Here is a 13250-nt window from a genome sequence, read left to right as displayed (position 1 = left end):
GGACAGATCTTATTTATATGCTAAGCCCCACCTCCGATATTAATAAGTGGCAATTGCCAAGAACTATTATTGAAATTCGTGTACCTGGTGTTTATCAAAAATATTTTTTAATCCAATAAAGATTTATAAAGATAATATAGTTTGTAGTAGTGTGGCATTTTTGCGAATAGGTGGTAAAAATTATGACTATATAGTGTGAATATATGTATAATTTTATTACTGAACTCATCTTTTTGAATTATTGCTATTATTTTGAGTCTGTTTCGGAAATGGAGGCGGGATGGTCTCAGGAGCACAGCAGAGACCCATAGTAGGACAACAGAGGAACATGGAGAGGTAAGTATCAGCTCTTTATTATTTTTTATATTTATACTTGCCAACCAGGGCCGCCTCCAGGCTTTTGTGGGTGCCCGGGCGCAGAGCCTCAGCAGGCCCCTCATCCATTCAATATGCACCCATCATCCACACCCTACTGTATATGCAATCACTTGAGACACCACTTAACATACACAAAGACACATTATTGACACAGACACTGACTGACAGTGAGAGACTGACTGACACTGACTGACTGACACAGACATTGACTGATTTATAGCTCAGTCTTCCCTCTCTTCCTCTCTGTCGAGCTGTTCTACATACTGTAAGGTTGAGGACCTCCGGGTCATGTGATCAGGCCCTTCAACCTTTTCTCTCTCTGTGCAGGTCCTGCTCCCTCTCCTGTGGCTTCTGATGTTCAGCAGTCACTCTGCACTACAGTGAGTGGGCTGAACATTAGAATACCGGGCCCCTCCCCCTCTCTGGGCCCCTAGAGGCGCTGTGGGCCCCGGCAATTGCCCGGATAAGCCCTGTGCTGATACCAGCCCTGCTGCCAACATATAAACTGAGTTTTCCACAGCTGAATCATCCCTTTAAAGTAGTAATCCAGCACTACAAAAACATGGCTACTTTTTCCCCCTCTATTGTCTCCAGATTGGGTGGGGTTTCAAACTCAATTCCATTTAAATAAATGGAGCTTAATTGCAAACCACACCTGAACTGGAGACAAGAGAGGGAGAAAAGTAGCCATGCTTTTGTAGCACTGAATAACCCCTTTAAGCCTTGCTAGGTTTTAACTACAGTTAGGGTTTACTACAGTTAAGTCTAAGGGAGAATTAAAAGAATAGCAGGGATTAAGGTTAGTTTGGTTGTCAGACCACTTTGGAAGAACGAGTTAAAAAGGATAAACAGAGCAATGTCCCCATGTTTTGGAAGAATAGGCATATTAGACTCATTAAATAAATTTTTCCATGAAGCAGAGTTGGTAAACTTCCATACAGTAAAACAGTGATTTGGTCTGAGAGATTAGCATATTTTTGATTTACAGACGGAACATGCAATAAGATTCGTGACTAATAAAGAAATGTTTCAGGTGCAAGAACACATTTTTCAGCTTATACAAAGCATGACCGCACTATACAGAGCAGAGGGAATCTATAGGTATAATAAGGGGGTGGAGAAAGTGGAGAAGAAGTAGGACCAATAATCCAGGTACAATGAGACATTGCTCCGTCCAATAGCAAGCTTCTCGTCCAATAGCAAGCTTCTTCTATTAGCAAGAACCACTGTTTAGCCTAATTTAAGATATTAAACAGATGACACTACTCTCCAATAGGACTCCACAAAATGTGAGGTAGACGAGATACTGATAACCGCCCCAAATGTGGAGAAAGCAGAGTATAGTCATATAGGCCCCATGCTTTGGGGATGTTCCCTTATTCGGAAATCCTGTCCACAAGCAGTGGAGCGGAAAGGGAAAAAACTGGTATTAAGAGATATTAAAGAAGACGGGGAGAATAGTGTTACGGCTGTTAATGCTGGTGAAAATATTGATTCTGAGGATTGGATTAGCCCCCACCCACCAATGATATTAGAATGGGAAAGTTTAGTTAAGAAAACTGAGAGCTTGAGAGAATTTTTCTTTTCTCAGAAGAAGAACAAAGACATGTTATGACAGTAAATTGTGGAAAAATATAATATTACTATTTAATATTCTAGGCTCAGGTTTTGGTTGTAGATTTTTTTTTTGTTTCCTCTCATTGGGGCCATTGGATAGGGGAAGATTTGTTATGAAATATTTTTGATACCGTGTTTCCTCGAAAATAAGACAGTACCTTATATAAATTTTTCCTCCCAAAGAGGCACTATGTCTTCTTTTCGGGGGATGTCTTATTTCTGTTTCCCTGACCTCCCCCCTTGGCTCCCCCCTCTCTTCCCCTAGCCTCCCCCTTGGCTCTCTCCCCCTTGTTCTCTCCCCCCGGAACCCCCCCAGCATACTCACCAATGTCCTGTAGGACCAGGAGACCAGGAGCATGCAGTGGGATGTCGGGACTTGCGGCAGTGCAGCAGGACATTGATATGTGTGGCGGGACCTGTGTTAGGACGTCGGGATGTGTGGACGGACGTGGTGGCCATAGAACAGTGTTCCTGTGGGGCCGGCTGTCAAGGTCAACAAGGGGATTTGGTGAGTGGGGGGGAGCTGTGCCAGTTGGGTGGCTAGCGGCCTTACTTTTGGTGGGGCCTTACTTTTTAGGGGGGTGCTTTATTTTAGGCTAGTTGGTAGGATAGTTGGGGTGTCTTATTTTAGAAGGATGTCTTATTTTCGGGAAAACACGGTGTGGTCATCTTTTAAAATAATAAATAAATGAATAATTAAAAAACTAAAAATTATAATGATAAGCAAAAATAGAGAATATAACCACAAACTTCAAGCAATTTACCACTGAGACAAAGCACATGAAGTAGCTACGTTGAAGTGTTCTCTATGTGGCAGTGACAAGGTAGATAACCATAGTAAAATAAAAAAGAGACACAAGAGTTATCCAGGATTAGAAAAAAAATACAGCTACTTTATTGCAAATAATCCTCAGTTTGTGTGTGGTACGATTCACCTCCATTCACTTTAATAGAACTGATCTGCAAAACCCACATCCAAGCTGAGAACAAGGGTGCTGCTGTTCCTTGGATTTTTCTGGATAACCCATTCAATGGCATCTTACACTGCAGAGTGGTATTGCAAAATGAAATGGAGGAGCATTTCAGGCAAAAGAATGGTAAGAAGGTATAACAATAGGAGCACAGTTTTTATGCCATTTTTTTATGTTGAAATGAACAAACAGTGTTTTCAAAAACTTACCATGGGCCGCACAGTTTTGGGCTGGTTGTCCAGGTGGGGTTTTTGTCCCTGCCATCTCTTCACCATTGACATTAACACACCAACAGTGCCCAGTGCTACCATGACACTGCTGTGGGCTATAGTGACCCTTCTCATCACACTGAGGTACAAACCTTCCAACAGTAGGTATCTTTTCTTCACCTAGTAGCTTTTGCTGTTCTTTTAAGCAGGGGGTATCAGCTTCTAAAAGACATAGAAAAACATATGACAGACGTATGAAAAACATAGCTTTACTGTATGTTTTAGATTTACATTGCAAAAATAATTCTATACTTTATCATGTAACTACATGTATATCATTACTAAAGGTTGTCCTGCACCAATACTTTCAGTCACTCTCTTATGCAAAGATTAAGAAAAGGGGTGTCAGCATTAAAACATAACTTTTATTTATTACGGTTAAAAACAACCAAACAACATGCAAGTCAGTCCTGTAGGACAAATAGTCAACATTCTCCCTAGCGAACGCCTCGGGCACTACAATGATAAACCTTGGGGGGCAAGGTGTCTTTCATCCAACTAGTAGTTTTTGCCGTTGTTTTAAATGGGGGTATCAGCTGCTAGAATACACATAGTATATGAAAAACATAGTTAAATAGTCCGGATTTACAAAGCAAAAAGATGTTCTTCATGTCTACTGAAACTATGAGTATATATGTGAAAATATCAGTATTTAACTGCATTTCCCATTGTCTTTTCTCTGTTATTGGAGGAAATGTATACTATAAACTATGTCATTTTCTTGGGGAGTGGGGGATACTGAGGATATTAACTAGTTTACAGTTTTACACCAGTTTAAATTAAAATCTGGATGAAAGAAAAGGACTATAGCGTTATAAAACAAGCAATGGATTGCATATTAATGGGAATATTTGCAGACCCTGAGAAAGCAATCATTGTTTACTCACATCGATTCCAGCTCCGGAGGTTCACATTATGCAACTCATACAAACCCCCGCACCAACTTCATGGGACGTCATGTCAGGTAAGGACAGCCTCATGCTTTTATAGTGTGCACAGTGTGAATAGAAACAACACATGCAAGAACAGAACATAAACTCTCCTTGACTTATTGGATGTGCGCTAAAGAGCTCAGTGCTGCAACCAGTGTGCTAATATACAGCACAGACTTATAGGGAGGCTAGAAATGAGAGTTCTTTATGTTAGTAGTTTCTGGTATTTATTAAAGTATTGGGATTTAGCCACCGAAATTGATTCATAATGATTGTCATTTCCTGATATCTCCTCTAAAAGTTAAACTTATGTATTTTTTTTTGGTATACAGTACTTTTCCAGCCTGGTAATGCACTACATAAGATACTTGACATGTGAGCTGCCTTTTAAGCAGAATATTTTTTTTTCAATAGGCATTAACTTATGGGCAAAAACTAGCTCAATTTGCTTCAATTCTCACAATTGACATGGTAGCACCTGTTGCATATGGTAGCACCTGTTGTATATTTGGGACAGGAACTAAAAATATCAATATAGGTATAATTCATGGGGGGAAAAAAATTTATGACTTTCTGGCACCTGGCCTAAAGAGTAAAGGCCTTATTACACCAAGCGATTGTCTGGCCATATCTGGCCAATTATCGGCCATTACAGTGTAATAGGTAGTGTTAAAAGGCAATAATCAGCTGACATACACGGTGTCGGCTCATCCTTGTCTTTAAAAAAAACAAACGACAACAATAACAATGATCTGCTGGCTGTTGCTCCATGTAATAGGAACGGTGGCAGCAGACCGCCACTCTCTCCAATGGGCCACCTGGCCAATCTAAATATCATCTGGGTAGCCCCTCCCACAGCTCCCCGCGGCCTTCCTGCTCACTGTCGGTACATGTAACAGCACCAACGAGGAACGAAGGGGAACGAGGAGCAAGCGAGAGCTAGCTTGCTTATAAATATCGGCTCGTGTAATACGGCCTTAAGGCTATACCTCCTTACCTTTTCAAGTTAGAGTGGCTGGATACAATGTGCAATTTAGTTTTTTAGAAGAATCCATAATGATAAGCTGATCACAAGGGGTCTTGGAACCTCCTAGATCAGTTTTATGCTATGTTCCCACTACATATAAAGAATGGCCGTTATTTGGCTCTTAAAAGAATGGCCGTTGTTTTGAGTATCAACAACAGCCGTTGTTTTAAATTAAAAAAACTGCACTGAAGTCTTTGGACAACGGTTGGAAATGAACAACGTGAACATTATTTTGACGGCTGTAGAGAAACAATAGCCTTGTATATTCACACAACGCACAGAATGGCCGTTGTTTTCAATTTACACAATAGACGTTCCTTTCATAATGCAATGATTTATATTGTAGTCAAGCAGCTGTCTTATCTCAAGTGTATTCAAGTATTAATAGGCGCTATTGTGCTTCTAAAGCTTGTCTTACCAGGACACTGTATTTCTCTGCAAAAGTGTGTGTAAACTTTGTTTGTATATTTTCCTCCCTGCCGGAGTGATTATCGCTTTAAACAGTATCTCTGTCATACATACATACATACAGCAGTTATGGTGCTATATTGTATATGACAACTATAACTATGCCACAATAACGTAATTGGTAGACTCAGCTCACCCAGCCAGTGCACGACCAAAAATCGAAGTATACAGGTAAAGGCAAAAAGGAGGTCAGCACTTCCAGTAAAACTTGTTCTTTATTTCTTACTCCATTAAAAGCGAACAAAAGGCAGATACAAAATAAGTGAGAAAATACACATCTGACGCGTTTCTGGCTATACGCCCTTAATCATAGATGACATGTACAAAGGTATACTGGGATAAATATAGGGGAAATAAACACATGTTCCCTCCCACATAACACCTGAATCACATTGTTTTCTCATTAACATTTAAAGTGAAAGACATGAAAAAGCGCACATAAAGTGCACAGTGCTATATATGATAGAAAATACAAAATTACAAATATGTATATAAAGGTACAAAAATACAAAAATACAAAACATCATACAGATTAATAATTCATGATAAGATCCAATCTATGGTTCAATCCTTTTGGAGATGAAGAATCCAACATGAGAATCCAATATCCTTCACGGTTTAAAAGTTTCTGTTTTCTATCACCTCCACGATCAGGGCGGAATACTCTCTCTATGCCCATAATGGAAAGTGATGAAATGTCTCCTGCATGGACTAGAGAAAAATGCTTAGCCACATTTGATGGATTTTTCACGTTCATGTGTGTAGCACCATAAATATGTTCCCGTAAACGGTCTTTTAACCTACGGCTAGTGCAACCTACATAACCAATTTCACATGTAGTGCAGAATATATAATAAATTAACCAAGTAGTATTACAATTCATATAGCTTCTAATTTTATATTCTGTGTTGTCTACTTTGTTTACAATAACTTTTGTTTGTTTAATATATTTACAACAGTTACATCTTACCCCTCCGCATTTATAATTACCCTTGGTATTTAGCCATGTGGGATTAGCAGAATGTGCAGTAATATGAGAGGGTGCCAAAAGGCTACCTAAAGTTGGGGGGCGTTTAGTAGAAAAGTTGCAGCCATCCTGCATAATTTGTTTGAGCGTACAATCTTGATACAGTATTGGCAAAAACCTTTCAACTATATCACGTATCTCAACAAACTGTTGTGAGTAGGTGGTGACAAACGTAGGTTTTTTTGAGAAACTCGTGGACTGTTGTTTTTTATTATGCAAAAGGTCCTTGCGGTTTCTAGTTTGTGCACTATTGTGAGCTTTAACAATATTGTGATCCTTATAGCCTCGTTTTTTTAAACGTGCGCTAAGGTTGGCAGATTCACTCTCGTAACTCTGCAAGGTGGAGCAGTTCCTGCGCATGCGCACGAACTCCCCCACCGGCAGGCCACGTATAGTATGGGCAGGATGGCAAGAATCTGCTCTAAGAATAGTGTTACCGGCAGTGGGCTTCCTATAATTGGATGTGTCTATTTTATTAGAATTAGAATTTTTGTAGCATGGTGGGAAGAAATGTACATTTTTGACACCTCCAATCCTTTCCGTGAGTCCATCGTCTGGTATGGCCGCTACATTGATGATGTCATCATTGTTTGGGCTGGTAGTGTGGCGGCCATACCAGACTTTATGGATTATTGCAACAAAAATCCAGTGTCTCTGAAATTCACTTACGAGTGGGACCGGCATAGTGTTTCTTTTTTGGATGTTAGATTAACAGCTAATTCTAATAAAATAGACACATCCAATTATAGGAAGCCCACTGCCGGTAACACTATTCTTAGAGCAGATTCTTGCCATCCTGCCCATACTATACGTGGCCTGCCGGTGGGGGAGTTCGTGCGCATGCGCAGGAACTGCTCCACCTTGCAGAGTTACGAGAGTGAATCTGCCAACCTTAGCGCACGTTTAAAAAAACGAGGCTATAAGGATCACAATATTGTTAAAGCTCACAATAGTGCACAAACTAGAAACCGCAAGGACCTTTTGCATAATAAAAAACAACAGTCCACGAGTTTCTCAAAAAAACCTACGTTTGTCACCACCTACTCACAACAGTTTGTTGAGATACGTGATATAGTTGAAAGGTTTTTGCCAATACTGTATCAAGATTGTACGCTCAAACAAATTATGCAGGATGGCTGCAACTTTTCTACTAAACGCCCCCCCAACTTTAGGTAGCCTTTTGGCACCCTCTCATATTACTGCACATTCTGCTAATCCCACATGGCTAAATACCAAGGGTAATTATAAATGCGGAGGGGTAAGATGTAACTGTTGTAAATATATTAAACAAACAAAAGTTATTGTAAACAAAGTAGACAACACAGAATATAAAATTAGAAGCTATATGAATTGTAATACTACTTGGTTAATTTATTATATATTCTGCACTACATGTGAAATTGGTTATGTAGGTTGCACTAGCCGTAGGTTAAAAGACCGTTTACGGGAACATATTTATGGTGCTACACACATGAACGTGAAAAATCCATCAAATGTGGCTAAGCATTTTTCTCTAGTCCATGCAGGAGACATTTCATCACTTTCCATTATGGGCATAGAGAGAGTATTCCGCCCTGATCGTGGAGGTGATAGAAAACAGAAACTTTTAAACCGTGAAGGATATTGGATTCTCATGTTGGATTCTTCATCTCCAAAAGGATTGAACCATAGATTGGATCTTATCATGAATTATTAATCTGTATGACGTTTTGTATTTTTGTATTTTTGTACCTTTATATACATATTTGTAATTTTGTATTTTCTATCATATATAGCACTGTGCACTTTATGTGCGCTTTTTCATGTCTTTCACTTTAAATGTTAATGAGAAAACAATGTGATTCAGGTGTTATGTGGGAGGGAACATGTGTTTATTTCCCCTATATTTATCCCAGTATACCTTTGTACATGTCATCTATGATTAAGGGCGTATAGCCAGAAACGCGTCAGATGTGTATTTTCTCACTTATTTTGTATCTGCCTTTTGTTCGCTTTTAATGGAGTAAGAAATAAAGAACAAGTTTTACTGGAAGTGCTGACCTCCTTTTTGCCTTTACCTATGCCACAATAACACTGAAGAGTGTGACTTACTTTCAGTTTCTTCACATGTTGGGGCTGGTTGCCCTGGTGGAGTTTTTGTCCCATTAATCTCTTTCCCTTCTTCATTAACACACCAGCAGTAACCTGTGCTGCCATGGCATTGCATTGCATTATAGTTGCCTTTTTTATCACACTCGGGCACAAACGCTCCCAGTAGAGGCCGTCCTCCTCCAAGCAGAGCCTGACGTTCCCTCTGACATGGGCTCTGAATTCCTAAATTAACATGTAAATTAAAAAAAATATAAAGTGTACAAGAAAAGTGAGATTAGGGTTATGTGCTACATATTTAAGACCTGCTCCTCAGCTCCCTGATACTTATGGGAAACTAAGCTCCTTATCCATGGCACTTTAGTATATATAAAAAGACTGTAGCAGTGATGGTGATGTAAGAACCTCGCCTCTAATGTGTATGGGCACCTCAGATGTGTAGACTTCTCTGCTTGGTTTTCTCAGTTCAATCTATGAAAACAATGATTTGGTGCTTTTTTGTTCATTTACAATAATGGAAAAAAAAACTCAAAAACATATTATTACTCACCTTTAAGAGGATGAAAACTTTCAGTCATGATAGGCTTCAAAGCAAAATGATTTAGTGAAGCTTTGTAAATGCTTCTACTATTAAGAGAAATGGCGTCTGCCTCTCCATCCTGAAAAACAATAGGATCAATAATGTTACATTGATCTCTTTTATTCCCTTTCTGTTAGGCTAGGTTCACACTGCGTTTTCAGCATCCGTTTAACGGATCCAATTTTTTTAACGTCCAGAAAAATAGGGTCAGCAACGTTTTTTGGTCCGTTTTGGTCCGCCAAAAAAAACTGATCCGTTTTTTTTTATAATGGAAGTCAATGGTAAAACGGATGCACATAAATGAATCCGTTTTTTGCAATCCGTTTTTCATGCGTTTTTTGCAAAAACCGGATGCATTAAACAGATGCTGAAAACGCAGTGTGAACCTAGCCTTAGCGAGGATCCCCAAGAGTGAGCTGATCACGAAAACCCCCAGCGATCAGGTGACAGTAACAATTGTATACTTTTCCTGAAGCCCCAAAGTGTAGAGGACTAAAGTATAACTGTCATGTATATAAACTTTTTAGGGGAACATACAGTATATCAAAGTCCCGCCCAAGGCGTATGCCAGGGTGAAGGCACAGATTCACCCCTTCTCCCTGACGACACAAAAATAGAGCAGAGGCCAATTTCTTAACCAGGACAAATCTTTTACTGGGAGAACTTTAGTGCAATACAATACAGTCGTGGTGATAACCTAAAGAGCAGGTGCAGGTAATAGAGGAAGAGAAGACTAAAGGTTAAGGTAGCTTGAGGAGTGAGTACGGGGACCATCTTGGGGGCCTTGTCCAAGTAGTAGTGTACTCTGCCAGGATGGGGTTTAGTATACATAAAGAAGAGAAGAAAAACGTTACTCACGTTTAGATAGTGTGCTATCTGACCGCCTTCTGCCCAACAAGTTCACCAACTGCCAGGTTAGGTAGTATGACCCCCAGGCCTTTACAACTGGGTGTAGCAGACTTTCAAAGACTTCCCAGAAGAGCCGTGTGCAGTCAGTAGGATATGTCAGCCTAAAGCTATTTGTCCTACTGGGCGTCAGTACCTAGCTGTGGTTACTACCCTGAGAATAGAGAAGAAGGATCCCAGGCATGGACAAGGTTTCCTCATAGGACAGTTACCCCTCCTGAGGGTTTAGCACTGCATGCTTAAGTGGGTTACTTGCTTGAAAGAATCTGACTTGTTTCTAGTCCCTGACATGGGTCCTGGCCTGGGCCAAGCTCAGCTTCATTGCAGCAGGAACTCTCTCTCTGGCTGTGTCTCTTTCTCATAAGCTGACAAAGACCCCCACCACCACCACCACCAGAAAAAGTAAGGGAAAGCACCTACACCTGTAATAGGAGAATAGCAGACATGTGATAGACAAACTGTTAACCCAAAACCTTCCTTCAGCTGTGCTCAATAGACAAAATATACATACACAGAGCGACACCTAGTGGGGAAATTACACAACAGCACCCTCATCCCCCTCTAGTGCAATACCTGACAGAGACACTTTACCCAGGTGGTATAGAAACTTAGTGAACTATCCGTACCAGGACACTACAAATGTTTATACAGTATAGTACAATGGACTCCCATGTAGATGTACTCACACTGATAGCTTTCAAACAGTCCTCAGTGCTGGATTTTTTTACACATATGAGCAAAATCCCATCGACATTGCAAGAATTCACTAGATCATTGCACTTTTTGACTTCAGGATCTGACGTCACACACCAACGTATATTTCTTGATTTTGGCACTGCAGAGCTCAGCCCTGGAGGAATGCAGTATAAGGATTAATCATAAAAACGACACAATATTCTTAAAGAACATTCTCTTTCCAATAAATCCAGGCCTGTTGTAAAAGGTTCTGATTTTCATGAAAACATTTTTTTTATAGAAAAGAACCCGGCAAGACTATAGTTTGCCTATTCTCAGATTCACTCTGCCTCTTTCCATGTCTTTGTCAGCTTTCATGTAATTGGGGAAGGGGTGAACAAAATAAATAGGTAAAATACATAAAGGGTATGGATGGTGGTGGACCTCTTTATTGTGAATCGAGGCATAACTGTGAGTCTGATATATTCCATCTGGCTCTATATTTGTTTGTAGTGTTTGGTACAATAGCTCAGTAGACCTGTTCCTACATCATACACACAGACATGTCAAAGGTTTAATCAGTTGGGGTCTTGGTACTGAGACCCCCAGTTAATGCTATTTATAGCCAGGAGAAGTGCATACTGTGCACTTCACCCCTCGTCTCTCCTTCTGCTACAAGTCAGATCAAGCATTGGAGAATTTACACGGAGCTGATCATTTCTTTAGACCCAGATTTAAAATTATTGGGCGCCGATCGCGCATTGCTAAGTGTCATAGTAACAGTTTACATTACCTCTCCACGCTCCCGGTCTCCTCTGTGCTTCGATTCCTCCCCAGTCCCGTGTGCTGCAGCTTCAGAGCGGCCTGTCTCAGCTGACAGGCCATTGAGCCAATCACTAGATGCGGAAATCCCAGCTAGTGATTGGCTGATCCGCCTGTCAGCTCTGATGGGCCTCTCTGAAGCTGCAGCGCGCGGGACTGAGGAGGAAGCAGAGCACAGAGGAGACCGGGAGCGGGGAGAAGTAATGTAAAAACTTTTTAGGCAGAGGTTGCACGGAAATGGCTAACAATGTCCGTGCAGCCCTTGCTAAACGATTTTCGGGCCGCGTAATAGGCCCAGTAAAGGAGTGACGATTTAGCAGACAATATACAATATTGATCGGGCGGCCCGTGTAATAAGACCCTAGAGCGGACAGCAGCTTAGTTCTCCAGCCATACCCGGCAATCACTGGGGTTTTATTGTTTTAGCGTAGGGATCTTACTGCTGGGATCCAGTTGCTGTTAGATCCAACCTTAAATAAAATCTTATGTAAATCTGAATTGATAAAGAAAATAACAAGAGATAATAATAATAAAAAAAAAAACAATCTGAAAACCTTTTTTAACAAATTAAATTTCAGAATTTATTTTACAGATTGACTGGTTGCATACTGAATTGACTACTGTAAGTGCTATTGTATGAATGTAGTGATAGATGTCTGGCTTACCCAGCATGCAGAGACATAGTAACACTTGGAAAGCAGGCGTCATCCTCAGTTGCTCCAGAAGAGTCCCATGTAATGCTGCCCCTTGTTGTACTCTATATAAGGGAGAGAAGGATGTCCGAGTAATCATTAATTAGCAATGAGCAGATCCTCTGTCCTGGTATTATTTACATGCATTTCTTAATCAAATCTGTTCCCTCTCTCTTAGTAAGGGTTATTGCTTTTGGCACTGAGCCTTGTTTTCTCTATTACATGACACATATATAGCTCTGCCAATTCAGAACATTAACTATCAAACTATATTCTGGTGTGCATTGCTCAGCTTATTTGTATGAGACAGTTCTCAACAGTAGAGAGATTTATCAGATGTGGGGCTTTAAGACAGTGTTGGTATTCTTGTTTTGGGGTCTATTCTTTTATTTCTGTAAAAACAAAGTGGGAAATGACTTGCTTTCTTCTCGTGTGGGTGGGTCAAGATTGTGTATACACTGGACACCCCAGACGTAAGCCTTGGATTTTTTACCCAGTGCCCCAGATGCCTGAGTGACTACCACCTACAACTACATCTGTACCTGGAGGACACAGAAGTAGTTGAATAAAATTAAAGAACAAAAAGCGTTCAGGTCTCTGCTCCCCCATTGACTGTGATAGGCTGAAGTCCATGAACCACTGGGACAGGGTCCACACACTGGCCAGCTTAATGTATTTCTTTGTCGCACCTACCTGGGAATCTGTCCTGGTAGCTCATGTTCCACAGAACAGCATTGTAAGAATGGGGCTAGGTGAGGATTAGGATTGTTTTTCATTTGATAACAGTCCATGAGTGGG

The 13250-nt window shown here is 40.5% G+C and overlaps 1 protein-coding gene across 1 annotated transcript in view; it reads right to left on the bottom strand.

Annotated features, from left to right (window-relative positions):
• LOC138795916 (saxiphilin-like) overlaps positions 1–12531 on the bottom strand; it is a 46732-nt gene extending 34201 nt beyond the window's left edge. Inside the window, exons 1-5 of the mRNA XM_069975648.1 lie at positions 12426–12531; positions 10950–11113; positions 9328–9436; positions 8781–9002; positions 3176–3397 (exon numbers count right to left, since the gene is read on the bottom strand). Coding sequence (XP_069831749.1) covers positions 3176–3397; positions 8781–9002; positions 9328–9436; positions 10950–11113; positions 12426–12468 — 760 coding nt within the window. The 5' untranslated portion in view covers positions 12469–12531. The remainder of the gene's footprint in view (positions 1–3175; positions 3398–8780; positions 9003–9327; positions 9437–10949; positions 11114–12425) is intronic.
• Positions 12532–13250: the final 719 nt, after the last annotated feature.

Source organism: Dendropsophus ebraccatus, chromosome 6 (assembly GCF_027789765.1).
Source record: "Dendropsophus ebraccatus isolate aDenEbr1 chromosome 6, aDenEbr1.pat, whole genome shotgun sequence".
NCBI classification, from domain to species: Eukaryota; Metazoa; Chordata; class Amphibia; order Anura; family Hylidae; genus Dendropsophus; species Dendropsophus ebraccatus.
The sequence above is the reverse complement of the archived record's forward strand: the minus strand, read 5'-3'. Positions and strand labels throughout refer to the sequence as shown.